The following is a 16,607-nucleotide window of genomic DNA, read 5'->3' on the forward strand; positions in this document are numbered from 1 at the left end:
TAGCTCTGTGCACTGTGTAGCGGCCGCACCTGGAAAAACTCGTAGTCTAAAGAGTCTTCCATGGCTTCTCTATGTCAAAACTAGAGAACCTCTTTTAAGACACACAGTTCATATACAAGAGACGGTCGCAGAGAGGCGACCCAACCCCAGGGCTGCCAGTCTTGGTCAGAAGTCAACCGGCACCTCATTGTTTGATAACAGCATCTCACTACTTACCTATTGGGTATTGCGGCTGTGAAAACTATGGCAGTGTCCGTGCACACCTGAGGGGAGATCTACAAGAGAACATACAACACAATGACTCCAACATCCATTCATTCATAAAGCCACGTTACCCTCATATATCCTGAGCACAGAGCTGGATTTTATCACAGGGTCCTGAGCTCATGGGATACCGTGGACACACCATATGTTATAACTGCAAATGTTGGCTACCGTTATCTCCGGTTAATACTAAACTGTAATCTATTTTGAGAACCTTTGCTTAGAGAAGAGAAAGGTTGTATTAAAATCCGCCTCACAGGGACAATGTGGAGCGACAGTTTGTCATATTCTGTAGCCTTATGCTGCACTATACCGACTGACGAAATCTCACAGACCCCGTTAAACGCCTTTGGGGGACTGTTTGTGTCCCAGGTGAGATTTATCTGGTGCTGTGTCACTGCTTCCATTTATAACAAAAACCACCCTACAGATGTAACACAGACTATACATCTATATACCCAGCACCACAATCGCCACCATTGGTGAGCCCCCACACCTTCATGTCTAATCTCTGGGAGCCTAATCACTAGAACAGGGTTCTGATCCCTTTGTGGTTCGGTTTGGATGAAGCAGTATGATCACATTACTACCGCCACTGCATTCAATGCTTATAGAACTAAAAGATAAATGTCAGCGCTTGGCTGCTTCATAAGCCCTAAAGCCATGAACGGGGCAGATGCAGTCATATGTGACCAAGCCGCTCCATCCAAACCACTAAGAGGAGGAACTCTTCATACTCCTAATTGGTGGGGGTTTCAGCTACTAGAGATTTACTGCCTCTTTTGTGGCCATTAAATGTCTGACAGTCTGGAAATTCATTGGTCGATTTGCCCTACAGAAAGGGCCTAGCCGCTATATTTTAACAGGTCACATGAAGCCAGCAAGGAGAAAGACAGACAAAAAAAAACAAAAACATATTCTAATCACCAGAATCTGCTCCACACTCCAGCTATGACAGTCTGACTGGGATGTCACCCCATCTAATCCAGTGGAGTCACTTACAGGAGTGGTCCAAAACCGAATACACTTTAAAGGGAACCTGTCACTCCCAAAATCGAGGGTGAGCTAAGCCCACCGGCATCAGGGGCTTACCTACAGCATTCTGTAATGCTGTAGATAAGCCCCCGATGTATCCTAAAAAATGAGAAAAAGAGGTTAGATTATACTCACCTGGGCGGGCGGTCCGATCCGGTGGGCGTCACGGTCCGGTGACTCCCATCTTCATAGGATGACGTCCTCTTCTGGTCTTCATGCTGCGGCTGTTGAGGGCAGAGCAAAGTACTGCAGTGCGCAGGCGCCGGGAAAGGTCAGAGAGGCCCGGCGCCTGCGCACTGCAGTACTTTGCTCTGCCCTCAACAGGGCAAACAAAGTACGCCTGCACCGCAGCGTGAAGACAAGAAGATGAAGACTGATGAAGATGGGAGGCGCCGGACCGCGACACCCATCGGACCGGACCGGGACCGCCCCTGGGTGAGTATAATCTAACCTCTTTTTCTTATCTTTTAGGATACATCGGGGGCTTATCTACAGCATTCCAGAATGCTGTAGATAAGCCCCTGATGCTGGTGGGCTTAGCTCACCCTCGATTTTGGGGGTGACAGGTTCCCTTTAATTACAAATTCCCTAGGCTTTAGATATGGTCGAACCCGAACAGTAAAGTTCAGCGTCCATACCAAACACCTACTGTTTGGGCACAGACAACGAACTTCACCAGGAAGTCTGTGTCACTTTTCACATTCGGCCCCTCAAACACCGATGTGTTTGTCACGCTGTTATGTGCATGACAACATAGCAAAAACCGCTTCTGAACAACAGTAAAATAATCACCGCCGGTCAGACAGTCGCGGTTCCCACGCTATCAAAAGACAGCATGAGCCAGCAGCTGTGATTGGAGGTATAAAGTTTACCTCCGGGCACTGGTGTCAACTGATGGGACTACTGTTCCCATCAGCCAATGCCTGCTGCCGCTAATAGCAGTGAGCAAGATCAGATGATGGAGTATTCATCAGCCAGTGCCTGCACTATAGTTAAATAAAAAAAAATAGAAAAAAAGGCTTGGGTGGCACTGCATTTTTGATAACCAGCCAGGCATAACTCACAGCTGGGGGCTACCACCCTCAGCTGTCAGCTTAAGCAAGGCAGGTTATCAAGAATAGAGGGGTCCCTACACCGTATTTTTTAATTAATTTTTTTTTTTTTTTTAAATGGCGTGGGGTACTCCCTATTTTTGACATCCAGTCAAGCTAAAGCAGACAGCTGGAGGCTGGTATGCTCATTCTGGTAAGGGGCCATGAATATTGCCCCACCTATCAGCCTAAAAATAGCAGCCCGCAGCCTCCCAGAAAAGGCGCGTCTATTAGATGCGCCAATTCTGGCGTTTTGCCTGGCTCTTCCTACTTGCCCTGTAGTGGTGGCAAATGGGGTTCATATTTGTGGGGTTGAGGTCACCTTTGTATTCTGAGGTGACATCAAGCCCATGGATTACTAATGGAGAGGCATCTATAAGACACCTGTCCATTACTAATCATATAGTTGTATGGTAAATAAAGACACAGCTAGAATAAAGTCTTTTATTTGAAATAAAAGAAAAAACACTGACTTATATTTAAAAATAACAAACACAGTTATACTCACCCAATTCCACCAAATCCCTCATCTCCTGTAATAAAAACAAAAATAAAAGACAGTATCCCTCACCTGTCCATCGTTCTGTCTCACACTTCAATACATGTCTGGGGAATAAACAGATTTCAACCTGGACTATGCCAAGATGCGACCGTCCAAGCTAAGAACCACTGCTGACTGAGCTACTGCGAGAGCAGTATCAATGACTAGCGGTGCCAGCCAGGCTGAATTGCAGTTACATCGGTGAGATCCCTGCTAGCACAATGAGAAAGCCTCACGCTGCAGAGGCGAGTTCACCGGGAGAATTTCACTGCGGTGAATTTGAACTGCAAAAGCGATCGAATAAAGTTGTGACCTAGAACTGTACCAATAAAAAAAGTCAACTAGTCCCATAAAGAAGCAAGCTCTCACATGATTGTCGGCAGGAATATAGAAAAGTTATAGCTCTCAAAATATGGCGATGCAAAAACTGTGTCACAACTCTTGTCGGAATACCCATGACAAGGGGCTAGCTTCCCTGTCCTTAATGCTAGGGATGCCCTAGCTCGCCCTGTTCCCCTGATTACTTCTGATGGCGAAGATGCCAGAGCCACGTACCTTACCTTAGCTCCTGAAACCGCCCTGCGTCTGTACCCTTCCCCGACCCAGGGAAGAGGGGAGTATTAGTGTACCGTAATACACCAACTAGACTAACAAGATAACAGGGATAAAGGAAAATACCCAACATACAAATATACTCACACAAATAACAGAGGTGGAAGATGGGGTAAAAGCAAAGAAGGAGGAGGGGGAATTAGCACACACCCAAAACCCAGCAACAGTCTCAGATAAATCCACCAAACACCTAAAACAACCACAAGCCACCATCTCCTAACCATGCAGCATGAGCTATCTCTGGCAATGAGTTTGCCAGGGATCAAATATATATTGGAGAGGGGAGTGACCCGACAGTGAACAGCTGGGAGCCTTAATGCAGGAAAGTTTACCAAGAGCTCTCAACTGAGCAGATTAACCAGTTCTCCTGCTATTGATTTGTTCGTTCTGCCTCCCAAATATCACAGTAAGACCAGGCTCGAATTTATCCTGTGCTCTGAACTTACACTTGGGTTTCTGTGTACATTTCTGAAATATGTGATTCAGACAGAACCACGAATGGAACATTCCCTATAAAGCGGCAGATGGAGGCACTGAACGCCATGTGGCCTGTGATCCGGCAGTGCCCATCTTTTTAAGTGTGCATAAAAGCATGGTTAGCCAGTTTTGTGCACCTCTGAAAAGAAGGACACCGTTGAACAGAAGCCAGACTGAGTCCAGAGTAACTCTGCTGCCTCATAGTGGATAATGGATCCCTCGGGGGGAGTCTCATCTGAATCACATCACTCCGAGATTTAGATTTAAATATGCACTATAATATGGAGCTTCTTCCCTCCTGAGCTTTGCCCTGTGCCTCAAAAGTAGTTTTTGACCACATATGAAGTACTGGTGTACTCAGGAGAAATTGTGAAACCTATTTTTTGGTCCATTTTCTTCTATTATTCCTTTTGATAATTGAAAGCTTGAGTCCAAAGTAACATTTTAGTTGGGGGAAAAAATGGCAATTTACCAATGACAGAGCAATGTTATACCATTCAGTGAATCACCTGAGGGTTAAAAAAAAAAAAAAAAAGCTAACTAAACCGTTCGATTAATTAATTAAAAGGTGTAATTTCCAAAATAGGGTCAAAAGTGGGCGTTTATGATGTTTTGGCACGTCAGGGGATCTTCAAGTCTGATATGGCATCCGCAATCTATAAATGCCAAAATTGCGCTCCAGAATTTAATTGGCGCTCCTTCACTTCGAAGTCCTGCACCCAAACAGTAGTTTTCCACCACAAATGGGGTATTGGCGTACTTAGGACAAAGTGCACAACACATTGTATGGTCCATTTTCTCCGGTTACCATTGTGAAAACGTGAGGGCAAAAGGAACATGTTTGTGGAAAAATTGAATATTTTCATGGCTCAAAGTTCAATTCTGTGAAGCACCTGTGGGACTGGACTGGGGTCCAGAGCCTCTCATCTAGCCAAATTACAGTAGTTCTCATCAGAGGCGTAGCTAGGGTTTCAACTTAGGGGGGGCGAAACATCTGAGTGGGCCCCTAACCAGTTAACCCTGATTACAGTTACGGTTGCGCACTCTAATTGTGAATATAGTGGAAACTCAGAATATGACCGCTCTGTTATTGAAAATAAATCTATATAGAAGAACGAACATTGATTTTACCGCCATATTGTGACGATATTCAACTTTGATGGTCGCAATACTCTGAGTGCCCCTATAACAATACAATAATGCTTAAGTGCCCACTTTACATTTAATAATGTCCCCTAAGTTCCCTCATGTACTGCTCCATTATACACAGTATGGTGAGCTCAAAGCTTCCATATACACAGTATAAGGCCCCCACAGCTCCCCTATACACAGTATGATGATTCTATAACTCCCCGATACACCGTATGACGTTCTCACTGCTCCCCTTTGCACAGTATAATGCTGACAGAGATCCACTATAGAAAGTATAATGCCCCCCAGAGCTCCCCTATATACAGTGTAATGGGCCAACAGCTCCCATATGCACAATATGCCTTCACAGTTCCCTATACACAGTATGGTGGGTCCACAGCTCCCTTATAAACAGTATGATGGGCCTGCAGCTTCCGTCAAACAGTATGATGTCCCTCACCGTTCCCCTTTACACAGTATGATGGGGCCACAGCTTCCTTATACACAGTATGATGAGCCCGCAGCTCCCTTATACAGTATGATGGGCCCACAGCTCCCTTATACAGTATGATGAGCCCGCAGCTCCCTTATACAGTATGATGAGCCCGCAGCTCCCTTATACAGTATGATGGGCCCACAGCTCCCTTATCACAGTATGATGAGCCCGCAGCTCCCTTATACACAGCATGATGGGCCCGCAGCTCCCGTATACACAGTATGACGGGCCCGCAGCTCCCTTATACACAGTATGATGAGCCCGCAGGTCCCTTATACAGTATGATGGGCCCACAGCTCCCTTATCACAGTATGATGGGCCCGCAGATTCCTTATACACAGTATGATGGGCCCGCAGCTCCCTTATACACAGTATGATGGGCCCGCATCTCCCTTATACACAGTATGATGGGCCCGCAGCTCCCTTATCACAGTATGATGAGCCCGCAGCTCCCTTATACAGTATGATGGGCCCACAGCTCCCTTATCACAGTATGATGGGCCCGCAGCTTCCTTATACACAGTATGATGAGCCCGCAGCTCCCTTATACAGTATGATGGGCCCACAGCTCCCTTATCACAGTATGATGGGCCCGCAGATTCCTTATACACAGTATGATGGGCCCGCAGCTCCCTTATCACAGTATGATGAGCCCGCAGCTCCCTTATACAGTATGATGGGCCGACAGCTCCCTTATACACAGTATGATGGGCCCACAGCTCCCTTATCACAGTATGATGGGCCCGCAGCTTCCTTATACACAGTATGATGAGCCCGCAGCTCCCTTATACAGTATGATGGGCCCACAGCTCCCTTATCACAGTATGATGGGCCCGCAGATTCCTTATACACAGTATGATGGGCCCGCAGCTCCCTTATCACAGTATGATGGGCCCGCAGCTAACGTATACACAGTATGATGAGCCCGCAGCTCCCTTATACACAGTATGATGGGCCCGCAGCTCCCTTATACACAGTATGATGGGCCCGCAGCTCCCTTATACACAGTATGATGGGCCCACAGCTCCCTTATACACAGTATGATGGGCCAACAGCTCCGTCATGATTTGGCAGTCTGCAGTCACATAAAGTGACTGCAGATATTTATTCCAAGCCTTTATCAACTTTATAGTAATAAATTGCTTATTATTAAAGCATCACTGTAGCAGGTTTTTTTTTCACCGCTGGAGTGGTGTTTTAAGCGCAAGTCCCCTGCCCCAGTCATTTACTCATCCGTCGGCGTATTCACTATTTTGCGGCACTGCTGCAGTCCCACGGATCAAACTTGTGAGTGCAGCTTCTGACTGGCCAGAAGTTAGAAGCTATGTCACAAGCGCTCAATGTAAGACTATGAGGCTATGTGACCACGTTGCGGATTCGTGTGCGGATTTTTCCACACCGTTTTTGCAAAATCCACAGGTAAAATGTGCTGCGTTTTACACGCGGATTTACCGCGGATTTCCTGCGTTTTTTTGTGAGGATTTCACCTGCATTTTTACACCTGCGGATTCCTATACAGGAGCAGGTGTAAAACGCTGCGGAATCCACACAAAGAATTGACATGCTGCGGAAAATACAATGCAGCGTTCCCGCGCGGTATTTTCCACACCATGGGCACTGTGGATTTGTTTTTCTATAGGTTTACATGGTACACCGCATGGAAAACTGCTGTGAATCCGCAGCGGCCAATCCGCACCGTGTGCACATAGCCTGAGAGTGAGAAAGAGGCCAGAACGAGGCTCCCACAGACTCACATTGATTAGTGACCTCTGCGCTGCTCCACGAAACACTGGAGCCTTGGACAGGTCACAAACTGCAGGAGACGGAGCCGAGCGGAGACTAAAACAGATGAAAATGCCAGAAGAGGAGTATCAGACAGGGGGCAGGGGACTTGGATTTTCAGCACCGCTCCAGCAATGAAATTAAAAATAATGCTGGAGTGGTGCTGTAAATGTGATACAGCTCTTGGTTACTGTATGGGGGCTTCGTATACTAATACTCATAAAAGACCCAGGTGGTACGTATCAAAAGCCCCCTACCCCCCCCCCCCCCAGACAGCAAATATTACATGTGATGGAGTACATATAATATCATAACAAAACATTATAATATTCAGCCCCCAGTGCCCTGCCCCTCCTCCCCCACTTCAGCCCCAATACCCCCATCATCTCACATCCACCCCTCAGTGCCCTGTCCCACCTCACCCACCTTCTGCCCCCACAACACCCCCATGGTCTTACATTCACACCCCAGTGCCCTATCTCCCCTCCCTCACAATACCCCCATGCTCTCACATCCACCCCCTCAGTACCCTGTCCCCCCTCACCCACAATACCCCCATGGTCTCACATTCACATCACACTGACATACCTGAATTTAATAAGCCTAAAATGTTCCATCCCCAGCACTTACTGATAAAGTTTGCAGGCAGGACCAGGAAGTGTCTAGGTGAAATGCAAGATGTGGGCACTAGGACCCAGCGTGCCTGAGCCAATCCCAGCGTGCACAGAGGGAAGAAAAACTGCAGTCGGGGAAAAGCTTCATGATCAGGTCAGAGGGGCGAAACCATTCACTGCAGGGGGGAGACTGCAGCCGCCACTGTGCTATCAGCGTGCAGAATCTCTGTCAGACGGGAGCAGACATTATACTGCTCTGCTCCTATGCTGTGTTCTGCCTCGTCACAGAAGTGGCCCTGGCTCCCGGTGGGCCCCTTCATGTGACAGGGCCCGGGGCGATGGCCCCCTCTGCCCCCCCAGTAGCTACGCTACTGGTTCTCATGCTTCGCACTGACGAGAGCCAACAGCCCGAAACACCGTGTCTGTGAATTGAGATACTGATTCAGCTTTTATCCCAAGTCATATTGCATGACTCGTTAAAGGGTTGATTGTGACTTGTAGGATCGCTACTTCCAGCAGGTGGCACTATAGAGTTCGAGTCCTCTTTTTCTCTGGAGGCAATTTGCATATTAAATTTCCCAGAGGAGCATTGCACGGCGAATAAGCCTCCTTACCTTGACAAGCCAGAGCTGGTATGTCACTCTCCATAAGGAGAAACCTTACCCCTGGGATTTGTTTAAGCATTCCAGAGTTATTACCTCAAAGTTACACAGGTCAAAATTGGAACATTTGGCCTGATCAGGAAGGTGAAAACAGGCTTCAGGGCAAAGGGGTGATATACATAGTCACTTGAGATCACTGGCTGCAGACTTAATCCTATCAGCCAGGCCACTAGTGGTTGTGAGGTCACCACTTATGGTTCCGTCAGGGACTGTTGGAGCAGCAATGCTACAGTGGGGAGTGGATTGGTAATCACTGCATGTTGGTACCCCCACCCCATTCTTTTTCCAGGCAGCTTTCAAAAGTAATGTTTAAAAATATTACGGAGAACCCCTTTAGGGCACTACACCAAAAATTAGTTGAACATCAGGTCAGGCACTTACCTCCTGTTGGTACACAGAAGCAATGCTGGGAAGTACCTGTGTCACAGAAAAAAACAACTTATAAAGTAAAAGTGAAAAAAACATTATGGTAGTATAAGTAATAAAAATTTGGTTTGTTACTACAGAAGAGCGTGAACTGGTAAACTACCCAGCAATATACAGAAATGAATGTCAGATAGTGCTGCATGGAGACATACAAATCATAGTAACAAAAGAAATAAATTAAAAAAGTGATGTGATCTTAATGTTACCACAGGGAAAACAAGGTCATGGACGACTATTTATCTATCCTCACAAACAGCTTCCAGAAGGAAACAAAAGTTTGTGTTGTGAGATCAAATATCATTTAGTAGCGCTGGCCTCAACATTCCTCCAGGTAATTTGGTTTCATCCAGCAATTCAAAAACATTTACAGTGGGTACGGAAAGTATTCAGACCCCTTTAAATTTTTCAATCTTTGTTTCATTGCAGCCATTTGGTAAATTCAAAAAAGTTCATTTTTTTCTCATTAATGTACACCCCGTGACACCATGTGATTTTTCAGTTTTTCTTTTTTATTAAATTTGCAAAAATTTCTATATTTGTTTTTTCAGTTAAGATGGGGTGCAGAGTGTTTATTAATGTGAAAAAATGAACTTTTTTTGAATTTACCAAATGGCTGCAATGAAACAGAGTGAAAAATGATCTGAACACTTTCGGTACCCACAGTATAAGTTAAAGCGAACCTATCAGCAGGATATTGCTGAGTAAACTACAGGCAGTCACGTTGGTGATGTTATACTGATTAAAAAGATACCTGGGGTAAAAAAAAAAAAAAAAATCTGTCTTGTGATTCTTGCATAATGAGTGTTCGTTTTTCATTAATGTTATGCCCGTGCTCTGGGTCGGGCCTGAAGGCTGAGTCTTATCTTCCTGCTCTAACCAGAGAAACTAAGGAAAGACCTGTCCACAGGCTGCCCCGAAGCACAAACAGTCTGTCTCTCTATGAGGAACATGTTTGTGCTTCGGGGCAGCCTGTGGGCAGGTCCTTCCTTGGTTTCTCTGGTTAGAGCAGGAAGATAAGACCCTGCCTACATTCCTGCCCCGGGCCACAGACATATCACCTGACACCCCCAAATTTGAAGGCGAGCTAAGCCTACCGGCATCAGGGGCTTACCTACAGCATTCTGTAATGCTGTAGATAAGCCCCCGATGTAACCTGAAAGATGAGAAAAAGAGGTTAGATTATACTCACCTGGGGGGCGGTCCGATCCGATGGGTGTCGCCGTCCGGTCCGGGGCCTAATATCTTCATAGTATGACATCCTCTTCTTGTCTTCACGGTGCGGCTCCGGCGCAGGCGTACGTTGTCTGCCCTGTTGAGGGCAAAGTACTGCAGTGCGCAGGCGCCGGGCCTCTCTTGACCTTTCCCGGCGCCTGCGCACTGCAGTACTTTGCTCTGCCCTCAACAGGGCAGACAAAGTACGCCTGCGCCGGAGCCGCAGCGTGAAGACAAGAAGAGGACGTCATTGTAAGAAGAAGGGAGGTCCCGGACCGCGACACCCATCGGACCGCCCCTGGGTGAGTATAATATAACCTCTTTTTCTCATCTTTCAGGATACATCGGGGGCTTATCTACCGCATTACAGAATGCTGTAGATAAGCCCCTGATGCAGGTGGGCTTAGCTCATCTTCAAATTTGGGGGTGACAGGTTCCCTTTAACTGAAAACTTCTAACACTGATTACACAAGAACCACAAGACGGATTTCTTCACCCCAGGTATCATTTTAATCAGTATAACAGCTCCAACCTGACAAGATCTTTTTTTTTATATGGCACCAGAGAAAATAGGTTACACCCGTGCGGGTACAATAACTCATCAATACATCAATTATCTGGGGAACAATGAGTCAAACAATTACCAACACTATTTTTGTAAACTTAACAATTATTTTTATTTAGTTGCATACAACATAACCATTTATAAATTACACTGGTCTTGTACAAAATCATGTGAATCACACCAAAAGTGTTAGATATGACCCAGGAGAGAACGTGCAGGGCTGAACAAATGAACGCATGTAATCTATCAATCTATACCAAGTGGTGATGTATCTGCTCAACAAGTATTTGTAATATGCTGCTATTGCAGCTCCTTATACTCGCACTACAACACCATGTATTCATTAATTTACGTGCTCATGTTCCTTCATATATCCATATAAACAACGGTAATAATTACCCATGATTAGGTCCCAGTCACGTTTCTACCTGTGTCTGGTTACCCCAACGCGCGTTTCGCGTATTCGTAGTGTCGCTTCCTCAGGGGGCGTGGCTTAAGTGATATATCAGTCCGGTATAAATAGTAATCCGTTCCGGTCATATGACCGCACGGCTGCCTATCAATACCCGGTTACAGTGCGCATGCGCCTCGCGTCCTGTTGCCATACCGAGCAGATCCCTGAAAAGGACATCCCCCTATGATCACGTGGGCGGGCTGGCGCCTAGCCACGCACCATGCTCATACAGGATGGACGGCAAACCAAGGGCTGGAAGTTAGACAGCATGGGACGAGGTGCGCAATACCGGTTCTTAGTGAGTGTAATATACATTAAAATCAAATTGTGATAAAAGTTACATTTATATTCGTGCTATTTATTATTCCTAAAAGTGCCTATTACTCAATATATAATAGCAATCATTAATATATGACAATGAAATAAAGTGCACTGTGCATCAATACCGTTTCCATTATGTGAATTATCTGCAATTATAAAAAATACCCTAACTTAGCCAATTAAAATTGTAGAAAAAGAAAAGCACATACATACTAAATATATATTATTAACATTATATGCGGAATAAAACAAAAAGAAGAAAAAGAGGAAAGAAGCTGCCTATACATAAACAAAATCCCTGGTACTTATATTCAGTGATAACATAACAATACACAAAATTATGTATGTAGGATTCATCCACGATATTGCTACTTGATTGGATGTCCCACATATATCGGACCTCAAGTGTTGTCCATATTCCAATTCTTAGGCGGATGATTGTTTATTCTTCCTCCAACCAAATATATTACAACAGTTCTTCCATGAGGTCCATGTGTATCCTAATTGGCAGCTTTATCTCCTCCTCTCCCCATGCCACGAACATACATTGATAAACTAGACTAAAACATAAAAAATATTATAATAACATAGACTGATCAAACACTTAAAAAATCTGGAAGGTATTAGACAGAGATTTTGGAAAGGATAGGATAGAATAATTGGAAAGATATTTGGCGGGGGGGGGGGCGCCCAGGCCGCAGACCATGTGCAGTGCTGGCTGCGTTATATTGATGACTTATTTATAATTTGGCAGGGGCCTGAAAAGGACCTACATAAATTTATGCAGCAGTTAAATGACAATAGATTCAATATCAAACTAACGTATTGTGTGAGTAGGACTGAGGTGGACTTCCTGGACATCAAGGTGGAAGTGGATGAACACCGTTATTTGCAGACGGATGTGTACAGGAAGTCCACCTCTGTCAACTCATTGCTGCATGCAAGCTCAAGTCATCCATATAGCACTATTAGGGCCATCCCGGTTGGGCAGCACCTCAGGATGAGGCGGATTTGCTCCTCCGAGTCGAAATTTGAAAATCAAGCCTTGGATCTCCGAGAGAGATTCAGGGAACGTGGTTACAGCAATAAATGCATAAAAAAGGGATATTTGAGAGCCAAATCACAGCCTCGAGATGTTTTGCTGTACCCTAGACAGAGGAGCAAAGATAGGGCTGAGGCCATTCGGTTCATCTCGACATTTAATGGGAAGTGGACATCAATGAGAGATTGTCTAAATAGACATTGGGATATCCTAAAGACGGATCCAATATTGTCTAAAACTCTGTCTGAATACCCTATGATGACATCGAGAAGAAGTAAAAACTTAAAAGACATTTTAGTGTCTAGTCACTATGTGCCTTTAATCAGTAAAAATGTATTTGGCTCAAGTGGCTTAACCACAGGATGCTTCCCATGTGGCAGCTGCATTTCTTGCAAGAATGTATGTCGGGCAGTGGATTTTCAATCCACCGATGGGAGAAATTTTTTTTCCATAAGACAACATATTACCTGTAATACGACACAGGTCATATATTATGCAAGATGCAGCTGTCCCAAAGTATATATAGGCTTAACATCAAGACGTTTGGGCACACGCACACGGGAACATGTCCGTGATATTATGGCGGCAGAAACAGAGAATGACTACTCAATTAAAAATGGTTCCACGCCATTTTAAACAGTACCATAAATGTAACCCTAAATCCTTTTTGGTGAGAGGTATAGAGCATGTACAAAGTGGGATTAGGGGAGGCAATATCCAACGTCTCCTTGCACAAAAAGAATGCAGATGGATAACTCTGCTGGGCTCTATGACTCCGGAAGGGTTAAATGAGAATCAGGGATTTTCATCTTTCCTTTGAACCTCCCTATATGGCTAAAATATAGATGGATATGATCCATGAATCCGTGTTAATAGAGGGATTTTCCAATTATTCTATCCTATCCTTTCCAAAATCTCTGTCTAATACCATCCAGATTTTTTAAGTGTTTGATCAGTCTATGTTATTATAATATTTTTTATGTTTTAGTCTAGTTTATCAATGTATGTTCGTGGCATGGGGAGAGGAGGAGATAAAGCTGCCAATTAGGATACACATGGACCTCATGGAAGAACTGTTGTAATATATTTGGTTGGAGGAAGAATAAACAATCATCCGCCTAAGAATTGGAATATGGACAACACTTGAGGTCCGATATATGTGGGACATCCAATCAAGTAGCAATATCGTGGATGAATCCTACATACATAAATTTGTGTATTGTTATGTTATCACTGAATATAAGTACCAGGGATTTTGTTTATGTATAGGCAGCTTCTTTCCTCTTTTTCTTCTTTTTGTTTTATTCCGCATATAATGTTAATAATATATATTTAGTATGTATGTGTATTTCTTTTTCTACAATTTTAATTGGCTAAGTTAGGGTCTTTTTTATAATTGCAGATAATTCACATAATGGAAACGGTGTTGATGCACAGTGCACTTTATTTCATTGTCATATATTAATGATTGCTATTATATATTGAGTAATAGGCACTTTTAGGAATAATAAATAGCACGAATATAAATGTAACTTTTATCACAATTTGATTTTAATGTATATTACACTCACTAAGAACCGGTATTGCGCACCTCGTCCCATGCTGTCTAACTTCCAGCCCTTGGTTTGCCGTCCATCCTGTATGAGCATGGTGCGTGGCTAGGCGCCAGCCCGCCCACGTGATCATAGGGGGATGTCCTTTTCAGGTATCTGGTCGGTATGGCAACAGGACGCGAGGCGCATGCGCACTGTAACCGGGTATTGATAGGCAGCCGTGCGGTCATATGACCGGAACGGATTACTATTTATACCGGACTGATATATCACTTAAGCCACGCCCCCTGAGGAAGCGACACTACGAATACGCGAAACGCGCATTGGGGTAATCAGACACAGGTAGAAACGTGACTGGGACCTAATCATGGGTAATTATTACCGTTGTTTATATGGATATATGAAGGAACATGAGCACGTAAATTAATGAATACATGGTGTTGTAGTGCGAGTATAAGGAGCTGCAATAGCAGCATATTACAAATACTTGTTGAGCAGATACATCACCACTTGGTATAGATTGATTGACAGATTACATGCGTTCATTTGTTCAGCCCTGCACGTTCTCTCCTGGGTCATATCTAACACTTTTGGTGTGATTCACATGATTTTGTACAAGACCCGTGTAATTTATAAATGGTTATGTTGTATGCAACTAAATAAAAATAATTGTTAAGTTTACAAAAATAGTGTTGGTAATTGTTTGACTCATTGTTCTCCAGATAATTAACCTGACAATATCTGTAGTTTACTCAGCAAAACCCTGCTGACAATCGCTTTTAATAGGAATCCTATTAACCTCTATGGGTCCGATGCTTTGTTAGCATTTTGTTTAGTTTGTTTTTTTAAGTTCCTTGTGGTATGTTGCTTTCTTTGACATTCTTCAGAACAGCAAACGCTGTTCATAAATTCTGCCACAAAACAGATACTTTTATTTTATCATTAAACCGTTTTGTGATTCTTACAGTGGATTGCGAAAGTTTCCCCCCCACCAGTTACCCCATAGATGTTTACCCCCAACATTGCCAAAAAGAGTACATAGATACAATTGACCAACGCGTGTCGCTAGCCCATCTAGCTTCCCCTGACGAAGCTAGATGGGCTAGCGACATGCATTGGGATGGGATTCACAGGCTTCCTTCCATAGTGTGGCAAGTATGTGTATTGGATGGGTTTTTGGCAAATTGTATCTATATACTCTTTTTGGCATTGTTGGGGGTAAACATCTGAGCTATTTCCTGCACTTTACTAGTAGTTCACTCTCCTACTGGCAGTGCAACATAGTGCTGTTTATTATTCCTTTTACCCTCCTATTACAACCACAATCCTTCAAGTTTGGTATCTCCCAGATATAATATAACTATTGAGAAAATGTTTATTATTATTAGCTATACCTAAAATTGTTGATAGTGTATCCATACTTCATTGCACACTCATTGCATGTTAATTGGTGCACCACTTTTGGTGGGATTGTATTATAATATCTCATGAGGTTTATTGGACCCATTTCAGCCTGTTTCTGTGCACCTTTATTATAGGAGCCTTTACGTCATGAGTGTTTTTAGATGTTTTTAATGTGTTTTGCGTGCACTTGGTCTTTCAATAAAGCTTTTTCTATTTCATACTTTATGGTGTGTGCACTGTTATTTGCGCAACTGTCCCATCTTGTTCCTTGCATGCTTTACAGCGCATTTAGTTGCACCACTGTTAATGTTATACTTATTATTCGACACCAGGAAGGAAAAAAGGCTTATTGGGTACAATTTTGTTGTTTTCACTTAGGGGTGTACTCACTTTTGTGATACACTGTACATAAAATCACTCCAGGTGGGGGTAGGACTGTTGTACATTTCCAACAAATTTTGTAACAAACAAAATTAATATATAAAACCATAAATACAGAATATAGAAAGTAGACTTTAAAAAAGCACAAATACAAAGATGAAGATGGCGCCAAAAAAGGAGAAAAACATAAACCAAAAAAAAAAAAAGGAACAAAAAGTAATAATGAAGGAGTGTTCATAATTAAAATTAATACTTTCTATGACAATGCTGTGGAATGAATTGCAGTGATTCTCACCTGATGGGGCGGAGGCATATAACCCTGAGTGCAGGTATACACGTCCTCATCCGGCAGGTCCAGCAGTATATCAGACTAGGAGAGTAAAGGACATTTATGAGAACAGACTGATGACAGCTGTACATGAGTATACTGATGGCCACTTTACTATGTGAGCTGGAACATCTGTCAAGCACAGTAGTTTCCATGACCAAGAACTGTCCATGTGGCTCAGAGCGCGAACGTCTGTGGAAACGTACACAGCACCGA

General features: G+C 43.9%; 1 protein-coding gene across 1 annotated transcript in view; it reads right to left on the bottom strand.

The window, feature by feature from the left end:
• The window catches only part of TP53I13 (tumor protein p53 inducible protein 13), a 39,358-nt gene that overhangs the window by 16,075 nt on the left and 6,676 nt on the right, over positions 1-16,607 (bottom strand). The window contains exons 2-4 of the mRNA XM_077294301.1: positions 16,359-16,433; positions 9,087-9,122; positions 217-275 (exon numbers count right to left, since the gene is read on the bottom strand). Coding sequence (XP_077150416.1) covers positions 217-275; positions 9,087-9,122; positions 16,359-16,433 — 170 coding nt within the window. The remainder of the gene's footprint in view (positions 1-216; positions 276-9,086; positions 9,123-16,358; positions 16,434-16,607) is intronic.

The sequence above is a fragment of the Ranitomeya variabilis genome, chromosome 3, assembly GCF_051348905.1.
Source record: "Ranitomeya variabilis isolate aRanVar5 chromosome 3, aRanVar5.hap1, whole genome shotgun sequence".
In the NCBI taxonomy this organism is placed as follows: domain Eukaryota; kingdom Metazoa; phylum Chordata; class Amphibia; order Anura; family Dendrobatidae; genus Ranitomeya; species Ranitomeya variabilis.